Source organism: Idiotropiscis lumnitzeri, chromosome 2 (assembly GCF_059441095.1).
Source record: "Idiotropiscis lumnitzeri isolate Australia: NSW breed Sydney's pygmy pipehorse chromosome 2, RoL_Ilum_1.0, whole genome shotgun sequence".
In the NCBI taxonomy this organism is placed as follows: domain Eukaryota; kingdom Metazoa; phylum Chordata; class Actinopteri; order Syngnathiformes; family Syngnathidae; genus Idiotropiscis; species Idiotropiscis lumnitzeri.
In genome coordinates, this window is record NC_142392.1 from 22,030,558 (window position 1) to 22,048,089 (window position 17,532).

The window sequence follows — 17,532 nt, forward strand, 5'->3', positions numbered from 1 at the left end:
GTGTTCCATCAGACGCACACAATAGCCTGTGTGTGCTAACTTCAGCTCGCTTCCAGAAACGTCTGTGACGATGTCAGGAATGAAATCGGGCATCGGCCGCAACGTGCTTCCTTTTTAAATGCTCGTTTATCACAGTTGTGCTGCTAGAAAATGGAGGTTTACATCGTAGGACGTAATTTTGTGAAATGCCCCCATGGTCCGGTCCAAGTTGGGTTCGCACGCATTGCTCCGTGTGCAGCGGGCTCAAGTCAAGGTAGCACTGTAGAAAATAGGACAAAGTCGCCGCATGAGCTTTGACTTGACCAAACAAAATGTGTGTTTGTCTTTGTGTCCTACAGAAGTCAGTGAATACTATCTCCGTTCTGTGAAAGAGGAGCCAGACTGGACTCACATCAAAAAGGAGGAGGAAGAGGAGGAGATCAACAAGTCACCACTGAACGTTTTCCCTATAAAGACTGAAGACGAAAAAAAGGATGAGAGTGAGGACAACAGAGGAGCGGAGCCGACAAGCAGCAGCTCAAGTCATCACGTGACAACAGAAGGTGACGAAGACCACTGGGGGCCATCACAAGCACATAATGAGGACACATTATCAGACGCTCATGACGATGATGATGATGATGATGATGATGATGATGATGGGCAAGCCAAAGGTGAAAGGGCATGTCACACTGACTCATTCACTTCAAAGCTGTCTTTAAAAGGGCACAGAAAAACACACAGTGGTGAAAAACCTTTTCCCTGCTCGGTTTGTGGCAAAAGCTTCTCTCGGAAGTCTAATTTAGTAAGGCACACAAGAACGCACAGTGAAGAAAAACATTTTTCCTGCTCAGTTTGTGGAAAATGCTTCTCTCAAAAGGCAAGGTTAATAGCACACACAAGAACACACAGTGGAGAAAAACCTTTTTCCTGCTCGATTTGTGGCAAAAGCTTCTCTCGGAAGTCAAATTTACAAATTCACACAAAAACACACAGTGGTGAAAAACCAATTTCTTGCTCAGTTTGTGGCAAAAGCTTCTCTCGAAAGTTTGATTTAACAATCCACACAAGAATGCACAGTGGAGAAAAACCTTTTTCCTGCTCGGTTTGTGGCAAAAGCTTCTCTCGAAAGTCTCATTTAGTAAGGCACACAAGAACGCACAGTGGTGAAAAACCTTTTTCCTGCTCGATTTGTGGCAAAAGCTTCTCTCGGAAGTCTAATTTAGTAAGGCACACAAGAACGCACCGTGAAGAAAAACATTTTTCCTGCTCAGTTTGTGGCAAAAGCTTCTCTCGAAAGTTTGATTTAACAATCCACACAAGAATGCACAGTGGAGAAAAACCTTTTTCTTGCTCAGTTTGTGGCAAGAATTTCTCTCAAAAGTCGCATTTAACAAACCACACAAGAACACACAGTGGTGAAAAACCTTTTTCCTGCTCAGTTTGTGGAAAGAGTTTCTATCGTAAGTCGCATTTACGACGCCACACAAGAACACACAGTGGAGACCAGCCATTCAGTTGCAGCGTTTGTGCTAAAAAATTATTTTCTAAAAACGGTGCTGAAAGACACGATTGTGCTGGTGAGAATTGCAGCGATCCTTGAAGCTGAAAAAAAGAAAACAAAAAACTGAAGGAACTGACTCTTTGTGGTAAGATGTAAATTTTGATTTTCTATAAAATATGATGAAATTGAATTTTGCAAAACTCTTTTATATACATTAAGCCAATGTGATCTGTGTCAGAAGAAGCAACGTGTCTGAGTGATGATGATTTGTTTTGGTGTTTACATCAAACATTTAAATGAAATTAATTGCCTTTGCCTGGAACATTTGTTAACATTATGCTTTTCAATTGTCTTTTTAAACGTACTTAATGGAAAAGGTTTGAGAAGAAACGGTGCTTTTGAAATCGGTGCCTTCCACAATCATCAATAAAATCACTTGTTCCACTTGCTCAACTGGCTTTCATTACGCTGTGAAAAGGTGAAAAACTGAACAAGAAGTTGAACTCGAAAAAGAACCAGAAAGAGAAACGCAAATAGTCTCAGTTTCTCTCAAAGGTTTTGGTATGTCAGGAGTTGGCAACTTGATGGCGACTGGAGTCAGCGCTGGTTTTCTCGTTGTGTTTGGCTGGCTCGTATATGAATGGTCCATTGAACAAAACTCAAACTCTTCAAATGTCCCCTCACATACATTTAATATTACGCTTTCTGAATAAATTTCTGACTTGCTAAATACACTTTCTAGGTTGAGCTCTATCAAGCGTTTGGGGTTTGTTGCTAAGCAGAATCTCACTTCGGAAAAAAAACTATAAATTTGTCAAATATACCAAATATATTTTTTCATGCTGTATTATATTTTTTATACATTGGATTATTTACATAGTGAAATAGGAAAATATTAAAATGTAAAATTGGAAACCACATACAGACTTAATTAAATTAATAACAAATGAAGAAACATTTTATGAATATTGAACTAATTGAGAAGAGTCCTGATCTTGAAATAAATATTAAATTATAAAAAATACAAAAAAATTAATTCAATTACCCGACCCCGGATGAGCGGCACAAAATGCCTGGAGGGATGGAATAATTTAAATTGCATCCAAATTCAAAAGAACAAATATGTTAAGAAATATTCAAGTGTGAAATAAAAAGGTTTAAATTGTTGATAATTTTACATATTAAAATAATTGAATAAATATTGTATTATTACATATACAAGCTTAAATATAAATTGAAATAAATGAAAAAAAAAGTCTTGTATTTTTAAATGGCCTAATTTAGATCTGGGAAGTAATTCTCTTTATGAAACTATGAAGGGACTGGAGCTCACAGAAGTGACCAGTCTTGGTTCTGAAGTTCCGATGTAACCAGATACTGCCCTGAGAGAAAATAGGCCTGAGCATTGTTTATGGTGGGGGCAATTCTCTCGCCAGGTCAGTGACCTTCCAGGGTATGGAAGTAATTTAAGGTGCCTTCAGTGAAGTCCTACTTGAATGAATCCACATCAAAATACCATCATTTATGACACCACGGCTGGACAAATAATATACAGAAACACACTTACGCACCACTAAGTGAGTGTTGGACGATATAGCTTCTCTTGAAAGGTCCGACTTGAAAATGTCTTTGCAAGTGTATCTGCAATTAAATTCACAGGACCTTTTCAAACTTGTCTTTATCTTCGGGTTCATCATAAACAAAGGTGTTGAATACAGTGAACCCCCGCTACTTCGCGGTTCACCTTTCGCGGGTTCAGTGCTTCGCGGGTCTAAAAATAATTCGGGGGCATTGTAGTTTCGCCGAGCGGCACGACGGGGCGCTGGAGCGGTTAGACGGCCGGCGTGCGCCGAAGAAGAGCGTGGGCGAAGAGGAGAGTGGACGAAGAAGAGCACCTTCCCCGGGCACGGGCGGTGTCAAGCGGCCCCTAAGTTTAACCGAATGGAAGCTCCGCAGGAGGAGGGCGGGCGTGTGTCACAGTTATGCCAAATAGGAGCACCTTCCGCCCGGGGCACGGGCGGGGCGCGAGGCTGTCAGTTATGAATGAATGAATAAATAAATGAAGAATGCCACCTTTCATTTCACTGTCATGATCCGTGCCTGTCATGCCGCGTGTGTTTTTGTTTTTTCAGCTGTGTGGGCGTTCCTCCAGCGATCGTCTCGCGCCATGCCGTCAGCTGCTGCGAGACGCGCTGATTACACTGACTATATTGTGATTATAAATATCTTTGTATCACCACCTTTTTTCCCGGGTCTGCGTTTGGAGAGTCCTGTTCAATCCTCCAGTTCTGCTGGAGGATCATAACCTTCACAGGGCACACCGGACGGCGTACCAGCAGTTAAAGTCGAAGTAATTAAATACAAAAAGAAGTAATTGAATAAATACAGAAATAATGGCTGGGGAATAAAAAAATAAGTTTTAATAATAATTTGGTTTTTTTGTTATAACATGAATTTCACTCTCTCTCTCTCTCTCTACCCATATACATATATATATATATATATATATATATATATATAAATATATATATATATATTTTTATTTTTTTCTTTTAAAGTATTTTTGAAGGTGCGCCGCTACTTCGCGGATTTTGAGTTTTCGCGGGTGGTCTCGGTCCCCATAAACCGCGATAACCGAGGGTTCACTGTATAACATATTTGATTCAAAATCACATTTACATCTTACCACAAAGAGTCAATTCCTTCAGTTTTTTGTTGTCTTTTTTTAAGCTTCAAGGATCGCTGCAATTCTCACCAGCACAATTGTGACTCTCAGCACCATTTTTAGAAAAGAATTTTTTAGCACAAACGCTGCAACTGAATGGCTTTTCTCCAGTGTGTGTTCTTGTGTGGCTCGTTAAAGTTGATTTTTGAGTGAAACTTTTCCTACAAACTGAGCAGGAAAAAGGTTTTTCTCCACTGTGCGTTCTTGTGTGGATTGTTATATCAAACCTTCGAGAGAAGCTTTTGCCACAAACTGAGCAAGAAAAAGGTTTTTCTCCACTGTGCGTTCTTGTGTGCCTTACTAAAGGAGACTTTCGAGAGAAGCATTTACCGCAAACTGAGCAGGAAAGAGTTTCTTCTCCACTGTGTGTTCTTGTGTGCCGTTTTAAAGACAACTTTGAAGTTGATGATTTCCCACACTGAGAACATACCCAATTGTCAGTGTGACATGCCCTTTCACCTTTGCCATGCCCATCATCATCATTAGTATCATCATCGTCATGAGCGTCTGACAATGTGTCCTCATTATGTGCTTGTGATGGTCCCCAGTGGTCTTCATCACCTTCTGTTGTCACGTGACTACTTGAACTGCTGCTTGTAGGCTCCGCCCCTCTGTTGTCCTCACTCTCATCCTTGTTTTCATCTTCAGTCTTTATAGGGACAAAGTTCAGTGGTGACTTGTTGATCTCCTCCTCCTCCTCCTCCTTTTTTATGTGAGTCAAGTCTGGCTCCTCTTTCACGGAACGGAGATTGTATTCACTGACGTCTGCAGGACACAATAAGACAAATTTGGTTTGGTCAAGTCAAAGCTCAGGCGGCGACTTTATCTTATATTGTTTCTACCGTGCTACCTTGACTTGTGCCTGCCGCATACGAAGCAATGCGTGCGACCCCTATTTAGAATTAGAATTAGAAATCCCTTTATTGTCATTGTACTCAAGTGTGCAACGAGATTAGAGGGCTCCCCTCTCCAGTGCAATACAACAATAATACAGACAAATATATAAATTGGATAAATAAGAGAGTGCAATGGAAAATAATACTGAATAGGGTATATAAAAAAACACATCACGATGCTGTTCTGCAAGGTAAGGGTGGTCTCGTGTGTGTGTGTGTGAGAGTTCAGAATAGAGATGGCTGTCTGAAAGTAACTGTTTCTCAGTCTATTGGTCCTCGATTTGATGCATCTGTAGCGCCTGCCAGAGGGCATCTGTCATGATCCGCGTCGGACATGACCGGGGTTTTGTTATTGTTTTCATGTTCATGCGGTTTTGTTATTGTTTTCTTCAACTCCCGGCCATGTGCACTTGTTATTGTTTTGATCTGCTGAGTAGGGGCGTTTCCCCTCAGCACCTCACCCTCACCAGCCACGCACCTGTTCCTCGTCAGCTCACACACCTGATGCCCATCCGTACTCCTGCTGCTTCATTTGGACTGTCACGACCGCTCCCTGATCTCGTTCACGCTCATGTTCTCGCTTCGCTCCCGCTCTTGTCCCTAGTTTTTGTCACTGTCTTCGTTCCTCGGTTTTTGTTCTGTTTAGTCACGTTTAGTTCGACTTTGTTATTTTGCACCCTGCCACGTTTGTTTGTCCTAGTACCTTGTTTGCCTTTCGGTTTTGTTTTGTAAATAAATTCCCTTTAAGTTACCCTTATCCCTGCTTCCTCGCATTTTGGGTCCACCCCCCTCCTCGCCGACCGGCGAACCTGACAGAATGTTCCGACCAACTACGGACCCTGCGGGAAGCTCTCGGCGACGTCATCGTCGTCGCCGATCGGACAACCGCCCTCATCAGCCTGCCGACCAGCCCCGTACCTCGTCCGCTGCAGCCTCCAGTGCCGGCTCCTCGTCCGCTGCAGCCTCCAGTGCCGGCTCCTCGTCCGCCTCAGCCTCCAGTACCGGCTCCTCGTCCGCCTCAGCCTCCAGTGCCGGCTCCTCGTCCGCTGCAGCCTCCAGTGCCGGCTCCTCGTCCGCTGCAGCCTCCAGTGCCGGCTCCTCGTCCGCTGCAGCCTCCAGTGCCGGCTCCTCGTCCGCTGCAGCCTCCAGTGCCGGCTCCTCGTCCGCTGCAGCCTCCAGTGCCGGCTCCTCGTCAGCTGCAGCCTCCAGTGCCGGCTCCTCGTCAGCTGCAGCCTCCAGTGCCGGCTCCTCGTCAGCTGCAGCCTCCAGTGCCGGCTCCTCGTCAGCTGCAGCCTCCAGTGCCGGCTCCTCGTCAGCTGCAGCCTCCAGTGCCGGCTCCTCGTCAACTGCAGCCTCCAGTGCCGGCTCCTCGTCAGCTGCAGCCTCCAGTGCCGGCTCCCCGTTCGCGGCAGCCTCCTGTGCCGGCTCCTCGTCAGCGGCAGCCCCCGTGCCGGTTCCTCGTCCGCTGCAGCCTCCAGAGTCCCACTCTGGCTCCTCCCCAGCTGCTGAGCCCCGTTCAGGCTCCCCGCCAGCTGCTGAGCCCCGTTCAGGCTCCCCGCCAGCTGCTGAACCCCGTCTCGGCTCCTCGTCAGCTGCTGAACCCCGTCTCGGCTCCTCGTCAGCTGCTGAGCCCCGTCTCGGCTCCTCGTCAGCTGCTGAGTCCCGTCTCGGCTCCTCGTCAGCTGCTGAGCCCCGTTCCGGCGCCCTGCCGATGGCCCAAGTCCATGTGGCGGCGGAGCACGTTCCGCGTCCGCCCCAAGTTTATGTTCCGGCGGTGCACGTCGTGCGTTCGCCCCAAGTCCATGTTCCGGCGGTGCACGTCGTGCGTTCGCCCCAAGTCCATGTTCCGGTGGTGCACGTCGTGCGTTCGCCCCAAGTCCATGTTCCGGTGGTGCACGTCGTGCGTTCGCTCCAAGTCCATGTTGCGGCGGAGCACGTTCCGCGTCCACCCCAAGTCCATGTCCCGGCGGAGCACGTTGTGCGTCCGTCACCAGTCCATGTCCCGGCGGAGCACGTTGTGCGTCCGTCCCAGGTTCACGTTCAGGCGGAGCACGTTGTGCGTCCGTCCCAGGTTCACGTTCAGGCGGAGCACGTTGTGCGTCCGTCCCAGGTTCACGTTCAGGCGGAGCACGTTGTGCGTCCGTCCCAGGTTCACGTTCAGGCGGAGCACGTTGTGCGTCCGTCCCAGGTTCACGTTCAGGCGGAGCACGTTGTGCGTCCGTCCCAGGTTCGCGTTCAGGCGGAGCACGTTGTGCGTCCGTCCCAGGTTCGCGTTCAGGCGGAGCACGTTGTGCGTCCGTCCCAGGTTCGCGTTCAGGCGGAGCACGTTGTGCGTCCGTCCCAGGTTCGCGTTCAGGCGGAGCACGTTGTGCGTCCGTCCCCGGTTCGCGTTCAGGCGGAGCACGTTGTGCGTCCGTCCCCGCTTCGCGTTCAGGCGGAGCACGTTGTGCGTCCGTCCCCGGTTCGCGTTCAGGCGGAGCACGTTGTGCGTCCGTCCCCGGTTCGCGTTCAGGCGGAGCACGTTGTGCGTCCGCCCCCGCTTCGCGTTCAGGCGGAGCACGTTGTGCGTCCGCCCCCGGTTCGCGTTCAGGCGGAGCACGTTGTGCGTCCGCCCCCGGTTCGCGTTCAGGCGGAGCACGTTGTGCGTCCGCCCCAAGCTCGCGTTCAGGCGGAGCACATTGTGCGTCCGCCCCAAGCTCACGTTCCGGCGGAGCCTGTCCCGCGTCCGCTTCCGGTCAAGGATCCGACGGCGCCTGTCCTGCGCCCGTCGCAAGGGCCTGCCCCGGCAACACTCGACGACCCACGGTCGCTCCTGGCTCCGGCCTCGGTGGTGGACGACGACACGCCGCCGCCTCTCGACTCTGCCTCGGCGGCCTTCGACGATGCGCCGCCGCTTCTCGTCACGGCCTCGGCGGCGTCCGACGGTCCACCGCCGCTCCACGTTTCTGTCTCGGCGGGGCTCGAGGACCAGCCGCCGCTCCACCTTCCTGCCTCGGCGGGGGTCGACGACCAGGCGCCGCTCCACGTTCCTGCCTCGGCGGGGGTCGACGACCCGCCGCCGCGCCACGTTCCTGTCTCGGCGGGGCTCGACGACCAGCCGCCGCTCCACGTTCCTGTCTCGGGTGCGCCCGGACGTCCACCTGAATGGCCACGGGTGGACTTATTGATCGGGCCTCCCGGACGTCCGCCCGAATGGCCCCGTCGGGACTCGCTGGTCTGGCCCCCTGGACATCCGCCAGACCAGTCTCGTTCGCGGACCTTGGTCCCGCCTTCCGACCTCTTCCGCCCACCCTCGTTCTTGGACAATTTTGGGGTTCCTTTTTTGTGTTTTTTTTTTTCTCCGTGTTTGTTTTTTTTGGGACGTCTGGAATCCGTCCCTTGAGGGGGGGGGTACTGTCATGATCCGCGTCGGACATGACCGGGGTTTTGTTATTGTTTTCATGTTCATGCGGTTTTGTTATTGTTTTCTTCACCTCCCGGCCATGTGCACTTGTTATTGTTTTGATCTGCTGAGTAGGGGCGTTTCCCCTCAGCACCTCACCCTCACCAGCCACGCACCTGTTCCTCGTCAGCTCACACACGTGATGCCCATCCGTACTCCTGCTGCTTCATTTGGACTGTCACGACCGCTCCCTGATCTCGTTCACGCTCATGTTCTCGCTTCGCTCCCGCTCTTGTCCCTAGTTTTTGTCACTGTCTTCGTTCCTCGGTTTTTGTTCTGTTTAGTCACGTTTAGTTCGACTTTGTTATTTTGCACCCTGCCACGTTTGTTTGTCCTAGTACCTTGTTTGCCTTTCGGTTTTGTTTTGTAAATAAATTCCCTTTAAGTTACCCTTATCCCTGCTTCCTCGCATTTTGGGTCCACCCCCCTCCTCGCCGACCGGCGAACCTGACAGCATCAGGTCGAACAGGTGTGAGTTTGGGTGGGTATTGTCTTTGACGATGTTGAGAGCCCTTCTGAGGCACCGGGCGGTGTAGATGTCCGACAGTGAGGGGAGAAGGCAGCCAATAATCCTTTGCGCTGTTTTGACTGTCCTCTGGAGCCTCACTCTGTCCGCCTCAGTGCAGCCGCTGTACCAGGTGGAGACACAGTAGGTCAGCAGTCTTTCGATGGACAAGTGGTCGAAGGTCAGCAACAGCTTCTTGTCCAGGTTGAATTTCCTGAGGACCCTCAGGAAGTGCAGACGCTGGTGGACCTTCTTTACCACTGCTGTGGTGTTGTGTGTCCAGGAGAGGTCATCGGAGCTCTGTACTCCCAGGAACTTGAACATGTGGACCCTCTCCACACATTCGCCTCTGATGTAGAGGACGTGTGGCACAGTCTAATTCCTCCTAAAGTCGAAGACAATCTCCTTTGTTTTTGAAATGTTAAGTTGCAGTCTGTTGTCCTCACACCAAGCCGTTAGTCTCTGGACCTCCTCCCCGTAGGCTGCCTCGTCACCTTTCGAGATCAGACCGACCACTGTCATGTCGTCGGCAAATTTGACGATGGTATTATTACCGTGGGCCGGGCTGCATTCATAGGTGTAGAGGGCGTATTGGAGAGGACTCAGCACGCATCCTTGAGGGGAACCGGTGCTCAGCGTTCGGGTGGAGGCCATGTAGGGGCCGAGCAACACAGTCTGGGGTCTATTGGTCAGAAAGTCCTTAATCCAGATGCGTGTGAGGGCAGGGAGGCCGAGAGTGTCCAGTTTGGCGACGAGGATGTCTGGTATGATCCTGATGAATGCCGAGCTGTAGTCCACAAAGAGCATCCTGGCATAGCTCTGCTGTTGTTCCAGGTGGCCCAGCACACATGCAGAGCAGTGTCGATGGCGTCCTCAGTGGATCTGTTAGCCCGGTATGCAAACTGGTAGGGGTCCAGAGTGGGAGGAAGGCAGTCCCTGATGTGCTGGAGAACCAGCCTCTCGAAGCACTTCATGACGACTGGCGTGAGAGCAACAGGGCGGTCGTCATTCTGGTGGATTGTGGGTGACTTTTTGGGGCCAGGAATAATGGTGGAAGTTTTCAAGCAGGAGGGGATGACTGCATGAGCCAGGGAGCGGTTGTTGAAGATCCTGCAAAAAACATGTGATAGTTGGCGGGCACATGCTCTGAGGAATTTGCCTGGTATTCCGTCGGGTCCAGTAGCTTTCCTGGGGTTAATAGCCAGGAGCGCACGCCTCACATCGTGTTCCTCTATGGTGAGTGAGGGGGAGTTGAGGCATGGAGTGCGGGAGTGTGACGGTTGGAGTGAGTCAAAGCGAGCAAAGAAGGGGTATAGCTCCTCCGCCAGCAACGTACTCAGGTCTACAGACGTTATGCTACTGGCTCGGCAGTTGGTGATGCTCCGTAGACCCTGCCACACCTCCTGTGGTCTGTTGCTGGCAAGGTGGGACTCCAGCCTCCCTTGTAGTCTGTTTTGGCTCGCTTAATGCCTTTTTTCAGGTCAGCACAGGCCACACTGTACATGTCTCTGTCACCTGACCTGAAGGCAGTGTCACGGGCCGTGAGGAGTGATCGAACCTGGCTGGACATCCAGGGTTTCGTGTTCGGGAAAGTCCGAAGGGTCCTGTTTAGAAGCTTCTCTGACAGTTCCGAAATATGAACTTGACAAACGTCTTCAACTTAACTTTTATTGCCGATTTTGTTAAAACATCTGCCACCATGTTGTCGGTTGGACAGTATTTCACACAGATTATCCTGTACCGCAGGCGTGGGCAAACTACGGCCCGGGGGCCACATGCGGCGTTTTGATCAGGCTCGCTGAACTTGAAAAAAAATTAAATGAATAAACCTTGTTCATGTTTTATTTTCAAAATACTGTGTTTTTTCAAAGACATATATATTGTTGTAATGCTTTTTTTCACTTTCATTTAAAATTAAATGTATTTTTTTTTCTCAGATGAGGTGAGGGTACCAAAACACTTTATCCATCTGCTCCTGGTCCGGCCCGTCTGTCAAATTTTTAGAACCCATTGTGGCCCGCCAATCAAAATGTTTTCCCATCCCTGCTGTAAAGGATCACAGGAGCCTATCCCAGCTGTCTATGGGCGAAGGGCGCACAACTCCCTGAACTGGTCGCCAGCCAGGAACAAGGGAGACATAGACACTGTCACTGAGTGAGAACCGAACCCACGATACCCGCACACAAATCAGGCGAATGTACCACTACACCATCAGTGACAATCCCAAATCTATTTTCCCATTATTAACAGCTGACGTGATAAAGTGATACTTTGTCAAGTTTGCACCTATGCCTTTTTACAGGCTTTTTCGACAGTGCTATGGTGCCTTGATTGTCCGAAAAAACAATAGGTTGCTCTTTATTTTTTGCATGTGATGTTTTCTTTCTCCCAAGGGGACATTTCACATGGATTGAGCTGTTAAGTAACTAAAAAAGTAAAAGAAAAAAAATTATGAAGATTCTTTGAGAATATGCAAGAAAGAAATCTTTCAGATCAAAATTTCACGTTGTGGTTTGACAAATGTTGATAAATTATATTTTCGATGAGGTTTTTGTTTGTTGTTTATTCATTTAATTGTATACTCACTTCAATATTAAAGTATTTTTTCTTTCACAGTTTATTTTACCTCTTTCAGTATTTAATTCGATTTTCATGTAATTATTTAAGCTTGCTTATGTATTACTACAATATGTATCCAAATGTTTTTATATATTTATATATTTAAAGATAAAGATGTCCTTTATTAGTCGCACAATGGGGAAATTTGAGGTGTTACAGCAGCAAAGATATAGATCACACAGAGTCGGCGGTGTAATGTAGCCATTAATGTATTACATTAGCAGCAGACATTCATAAAACGCATGCAAATATACACAGTATAAACGTATCTAAGTGTAAGGAAACACTCCTAATGCCTGTCCATTATACAGAGGGGGAAACATTGTAATGATAAAAACTACTGAATGATTGAAAATACTGCAATGATAACAATATTGCAATGATATATTTAATATTTTTAAATACTTTTGATTTCAATCTTGAATATTTGTCTTCATATTTGTTCATTTAAATATGTGTGGAATTATTTTATTTATTTTTTTAATTAATAATTAAAATTTGATTATTTTTTTATCTTTCAAAATTTGGAGCCTTTAATCTGTCCAATTTTTAGTTAATAATTCTATATTTATTTTTAATTTAATTAACTCTGTGAATGGTTGTGGATTTTAAATTGAAATTTTTCACTATTTTATTATTTAAATGTTAGAGTGTTATTTATCTCAGTGTTTATTTAATTACTTAAATATTTCATTATTCATTTCAGTATTCATGAAACTATGGTAATTCACTTTTCCAATTCAGACAGCAGCAGCAACAAACTGCGTGATGCAGATCATCTCCTCCGTGGTGACAAATAAACGCTGACTCCAGTCGCCATCAAGTTGCCAACTCCTGACATACCAAAACCTTTGAGAGAAACTGAGACGATTTGCGTTTCTCTTTCCTCTTCTTTTTAGAGTTCAACTTCTAGTTCAGTTTTTCACCTTTTCACGGTGTAATGAAGGCCAGTTGAGCAAGTGGAACAAGTGATTTTATTTATGATTGTGGAAGGCAGCGATATCATCAGCACCGTTTCTTCTGACACCTTTTCCATTAAGTACGATTAAAAAGACAACTGAAAAGCATAATATTAACAAATGTTATTCCTGGCAAAGGCAATTATTTTTATTTACATGTTTGATGTAAACACACAAAAAATATCATCATCACTCAGACACATTGCTTCTTCTGGCACGGAACACATTGGCTAAATGTCAATAAAAAAGCTTTGCAAAATTCAATATATCATATTTTATTCAAAATCACATTTACATCTTACCACAAAGAGTCAGTTCCTTCAGTTTTTTGTTTTCTTTTTTTTACGCTTCAAGGATCGCTGCTTTTCTCACCAGCACAATTGTGTCTCGCAGCACTACGTTTAGTGAAGAATTTTTTAGCGCAAACGCTGCAACTGAATGGCTTTTCTCCACTGTGTGTTCTTGTGTGGTGTTGTAATTGGGAGTTATGATAGAAACTCTTTCCACAAACTAAGCAGGAAAAAGGTTTTTCACCACTGTGTGTTCTTGTGTGAATTATTAAATGAGACCTTTGAGAGAAACTCTTGCCACAAACTGAGCAGGAAAAATATTTTTCACCACTGTGTGTTCTTGTGTGGATTTGTAAATTTGACTTTGTTGAGAAGTATCTTCCACAAACTGAGCAGGAAAAGGGTTTTTCTCCAGCGTGTGTTCTTCTGTGTTTTGTTAAATTTGACTTTTGAGAGAAACTCTTGCCACAAACTGAGCAGGAAAAAGGTTTTTCTCCACTGTGTGTTCTTGCATGACTTGTTAAATGTGATTTTCGAGAAAAACGCTTGCCACAAACCGAGCAAGAAAATGTTTTTTCACCACTGTGTGTTCTTGTGTGTTCTGTTAAACCTGCCTTTTGAGAGAAACTCTTGCCACAAACTGAGCAGGAAAAAGGTTTTTCTCCACTGTGTGTTCTTGTGTGTTCTGTTAAACTCTTCTTTTGAGAGAAGCATTTTCCACAAATTGAGCAGGAAAAAGGTTTTTCTCCACTGTGTATTATTGTGTGATATGTTAAACCTGCCTTTTGAGAGAAGCATTTTCCACAAATTGAGCAGGAAAAAGGCTTTTCTCCACTGTGTGTTCTTGCATGACTTGTTAAATGTGATTTTCGAGAAAAACGCTTGCCACAAACCGAGCAAGAAAATGTTTTTTCTCCACTGTGTGTTCTTGTGTGCGGTTTTAAAGACAACTGTGAAGTTAATGAGTCAGTGTGACATGCCCTTTCCTCTTTGGCTTGCCCATCATTGTCATCATAATCATCATCAAGAGAGCGTGATAATGTGTCCTCATTATGTGCTTCCGATGGCCCCCGGTGGTCTTCATCACCTTCTGTTGTCACGTGATGACTTGAACTGCTGCTTGGAGGCTCCGCCCCTCTGTTGTCCTCACTCTCATCCTTGTTTTCATCTTCAGTCTTTATAGGGACAACGTTCAGTGGTGACTTGTTGATCTCCTCCTCCTCCTTTTTGATGTGAGTCAAGTCTGGCTCCTCTTTCACAGAACGGAGATAGTATTCACTGACGTCTGCATGACACAAAAAGACAAATTTGGTTTGGTCAAGTCAAACCTCAGGCGGCGACTTTCAGTGCTACCTTGACTTGTGCCTGCCGCACACGGAGGAATGCGTGCGACCCCGATTTGGACCGGACCATGGGGGCATTTCACAAAATTACGTCCTACGATGTTAACCTCCATTTTCTAGCAGCACAGCTGTGATAAACGAGCATTTAAAAAGGAAGCACATTGCGGCTGATGCCCGATTTCATTCCTGAATTAGTCACAGACGTTTCTGGAAGCGAGCTGAAGTTAGCACACACAGGCTATTGTGTGCGTCTGATGGAACACTTGTTGTGGGACCCTCACATATTAATGGGGGCCACTGGGGGCCATCGCAACATAATGTCATTGATAGAATAGGAATCCTTCAAGTGAAATATGTTTACAAGTATTTTTTTTTTGTATTTAGAGATAGAACTAATGTTCCTGGGCTTGTTGGTAAAGAAGGGGGTTGTGACGTTCTCCCTTTTTAAGCCCATAGTAGGCCAGAGATGCAGATGCATTCCTTGCAGCATGCGCTTGTTCACCGATGAGATCCGTGCAACCCTGGATGGATGCATCCAATGTATTTTAAATGTTTGGATGAGGTGAAACTATGCACATGTGCACAAAACTTCACTTACACCCGACCAAGCCAGTACAAAGTTCATAAATAAGACCAATACGTACTTGATAATCCTTTGTGTTTTATCCACTAAAATTGATCAACCGCCATTGATGTTTTTGCCGCAGTGCGGTTTTAGAGTCAGGTTGAATCATTCCAGAAGGAATTGCTTGAACAAGATTTGTCAAAGAAGTTTTTGTCAAAAACGAGACACGCCTGCACAAATAAATCACCCAGCCAAGATTGTCTTTGTCACTTGCGAGGAGCAGTCCGCCAAAGAGAAAAGCTTTCCCGCTCCTTTGCGGCGTTTTATTGAAGCACAGCAAAGCAATTTGAATATGCCAAACCATAAAGAATGGAAAAACATGAACACTTTGACTTCATCACACCCGTCCACACTCTTCCTGTTGTTCGAACGGTTTCAGCTTACAAGACATGTTTGGGTCACACTTCTGTTCAATGCGAGCTAAACGGTTTCCTGTCAAATACGGTTCAAGACGTGCATCTGTTTTTGTGGCTTCCTGCTAAACTGCCAGCATAGACACAACTCTGTTACCACTGAACTCACGTTTTCCTGTTTAAGAGGTCCATGTTTTTGTGACCTTCTATTAACCTGTGTGGTTGATGTGTGGGTCTGGCTCAGCTTCCCTCCGGACAGGTCGCCGAGCATGGCAGAATTGGTGATGGAAAAAGATTCTCTGACACAGTCATTTTGGTTAGAAAGAGATTTTATTCTCGTCACATGCTGATGTCAAAAGAAGTCTCCCCAAAAAGAAAAAAGGGAAAGGTGTCCCCTCTCTCCGGCCTTCCCTTCTTATCGGGAATGGCCACACCGGACATGAATATTGAAGGTTTGTATTACGATTGCTGGCATTATTTTAAACACTTACGGGACAGAAGGTCAATTATTTAATTTAGCAGGTTCATATTTACTGAATACTTTCAACATTGATTAAACAAAAAGCATTTCTCAAATGAATGTAGAAGTGCAGTGCATCGATAAGATTGACTGGGATTGTAGTCATGGTGTTTACTGATGCATTCGTATGCTAAATTTATATGATTTAGTTTAAATGTAAGACCTCAAAATTGCACACATCGTATTTTCATGACCCACACTCTCATTCAGAAGAAACAGATTCAGTCGGCTCAGGTCAAACTGATGACAAACCAGATCGCACTTCATGGACAAATACGACTAAACACATTTTGCACATAGGCCATCGAAGATTCAAACATATCAAGTTGGGCCGGGGAGGACGACACAGGGACGCGATCAGGAACACCAAAAATACATAATTTGATCTGTGAAAATTTACACCACACAATCTGTACACTGACGAGATTACAGGGGAATGTGAGCAGGAGAGACGGAGAGACTGCCTGAGAAGGTCAGCCTTGGACCTGGAACGTGGACGGGCCGGGGGAAGGAGCAAGGACGACCGATTCAACCTACATGACCCTTGACATAAAAAACCTCCTATAAAATGTGAGGCTGGGCTGAGATCAGCGCGCCATTTTTCGATTGTGCTCGTCAGAGTACAGTTTCTCGTCAGATTAAGAAAAAGCCGCCCAGATATCCGTATTTGTACTATTTCCTGAACTCCAGAAATCGAAGAAACTAAAATATCGCAACCCTAATCAGTTGTTGTTGAGTCTTTATTTGACCCTATTCTTCTTGAGTACAAAAAACGAACACGCATTGGAGTAAGTTTGGCTTTGAAGATTCATTTACTATATGTTTCTCATTTTCTCGGTGGCTCAACTCCAACAGTGGATATAAAAATACACTACATCTGTCAGCATAGTTTTGAAACATGATGACATGACAAACTTAATTTCTTTCACACCATTTAAAAACCGGAATATGTAAAATGTTAAATAATCAGTTCAAATTTTATACTAGGGAAAAAACACGGAGTTTACCCCCACTATTGTTTTTTCTTTGGCATTTATTTTCTGCACTGATTTCATTTGGCATAAACAAATGTTCAGCAGACCTGCAAGTAAACGGCAATATTTAAAAATAAAACGGCAATAACCTTGAACGATTTCCCCAAACAACTTAATGTTGTGATGCATATTTTTAACGATAGAAAGTCGTTCTTTACAAAGCAAATGAGGGTAAGACGTGTACAAACCTGCTTTGTGTAGTAGCACAACACGAGGCTGGTTGCAAACTTCGTCCAGCAGTTGAAGATGTTGCTCGTTCTCTTCTTTTATTCCACAAAGTTCCTCTTTGTACCTGGGTGTCATTCTAGCACACATTTTCAAACGCCAATCTCAACAAATCCGCACTTGGTCTTTGCTTGGCGATAACTCGTGTGCTTCTCTTTGTTCGACCAGATGAAAGAAAGATGGCATCGTTTTTCAAAGTCGCACTGAAAGCATTTCCTGTTCGTCACGAAAGCGGAAGAACAGGACACACCACGCTGTGATATGATTGGCTGCTGGCTGTGTGGAGCACTGTCACCAACTCACCGACAGATGTCGCCATTTGCGATGCAAATCATCCTTATCTTCTTTTAAACATAGAGAAAAACCTAAGATGCACATGACCAAACATTTTAGTTCCCAAATATGAACTTGAGAGATGTATTGAATTTTATTTTTGTTGCTGGTTTTGTTTTCACATCTGACACCATGTTGTTGGTTGGACAGTATTCCAAATGTATTTCTCTATTATTAACA

The 17,532-nt window shown here is 45.8% G+C and overlaps 2 protein-coding genes across 2 annotated transcripts in view; one reads left to right on the forward strand and one right to left on the reverse strand.

The window, feature by feature from the left end:
* LOC148341971 (uncharacterized) overlaps positions 1–1,930 on the forward strand; it is a 68,939-nt gene extending 67,009 nt beyond the window's left edge. Inside the window, exon 4 of the mRNA XM_088288008.1 lies at positions 692–1,930. Within this exon, the coding sequence (XP_088144134.1) occupies positions 692–1,582 (891 nt within the window). The 3' untranslated portion in view covers positions 1,583–1,930. The remainder of the gene's footprint in view (positions 1–691) is intronic.
* A 10,763-nt stretch (positions 1,931–12,693) lies between these two features.
* Positions 12,694–17,215, reverse strand: LOC148341977 (uncharacterized). Its single transcript, XM_088288733.1, has 2 exons — positions 16,983–17,215; positions 12,694–14,204 (listed from the first exon to the last, which is right to left on the reverse strand). Exons 1-2 carry the CDS (start codon positions 17,107–17,109, stop codon positions 12,979–12,981), a joined length of 1,353 nt encoding a protein of 450 aa, XP_088144859.1. The 5' UTR covers positions 17,110–17,215; the 3' UTR covers positions 12,694–12,978.
* Positions 17,216–17,532: the final 317 nt, after the last annotated feature.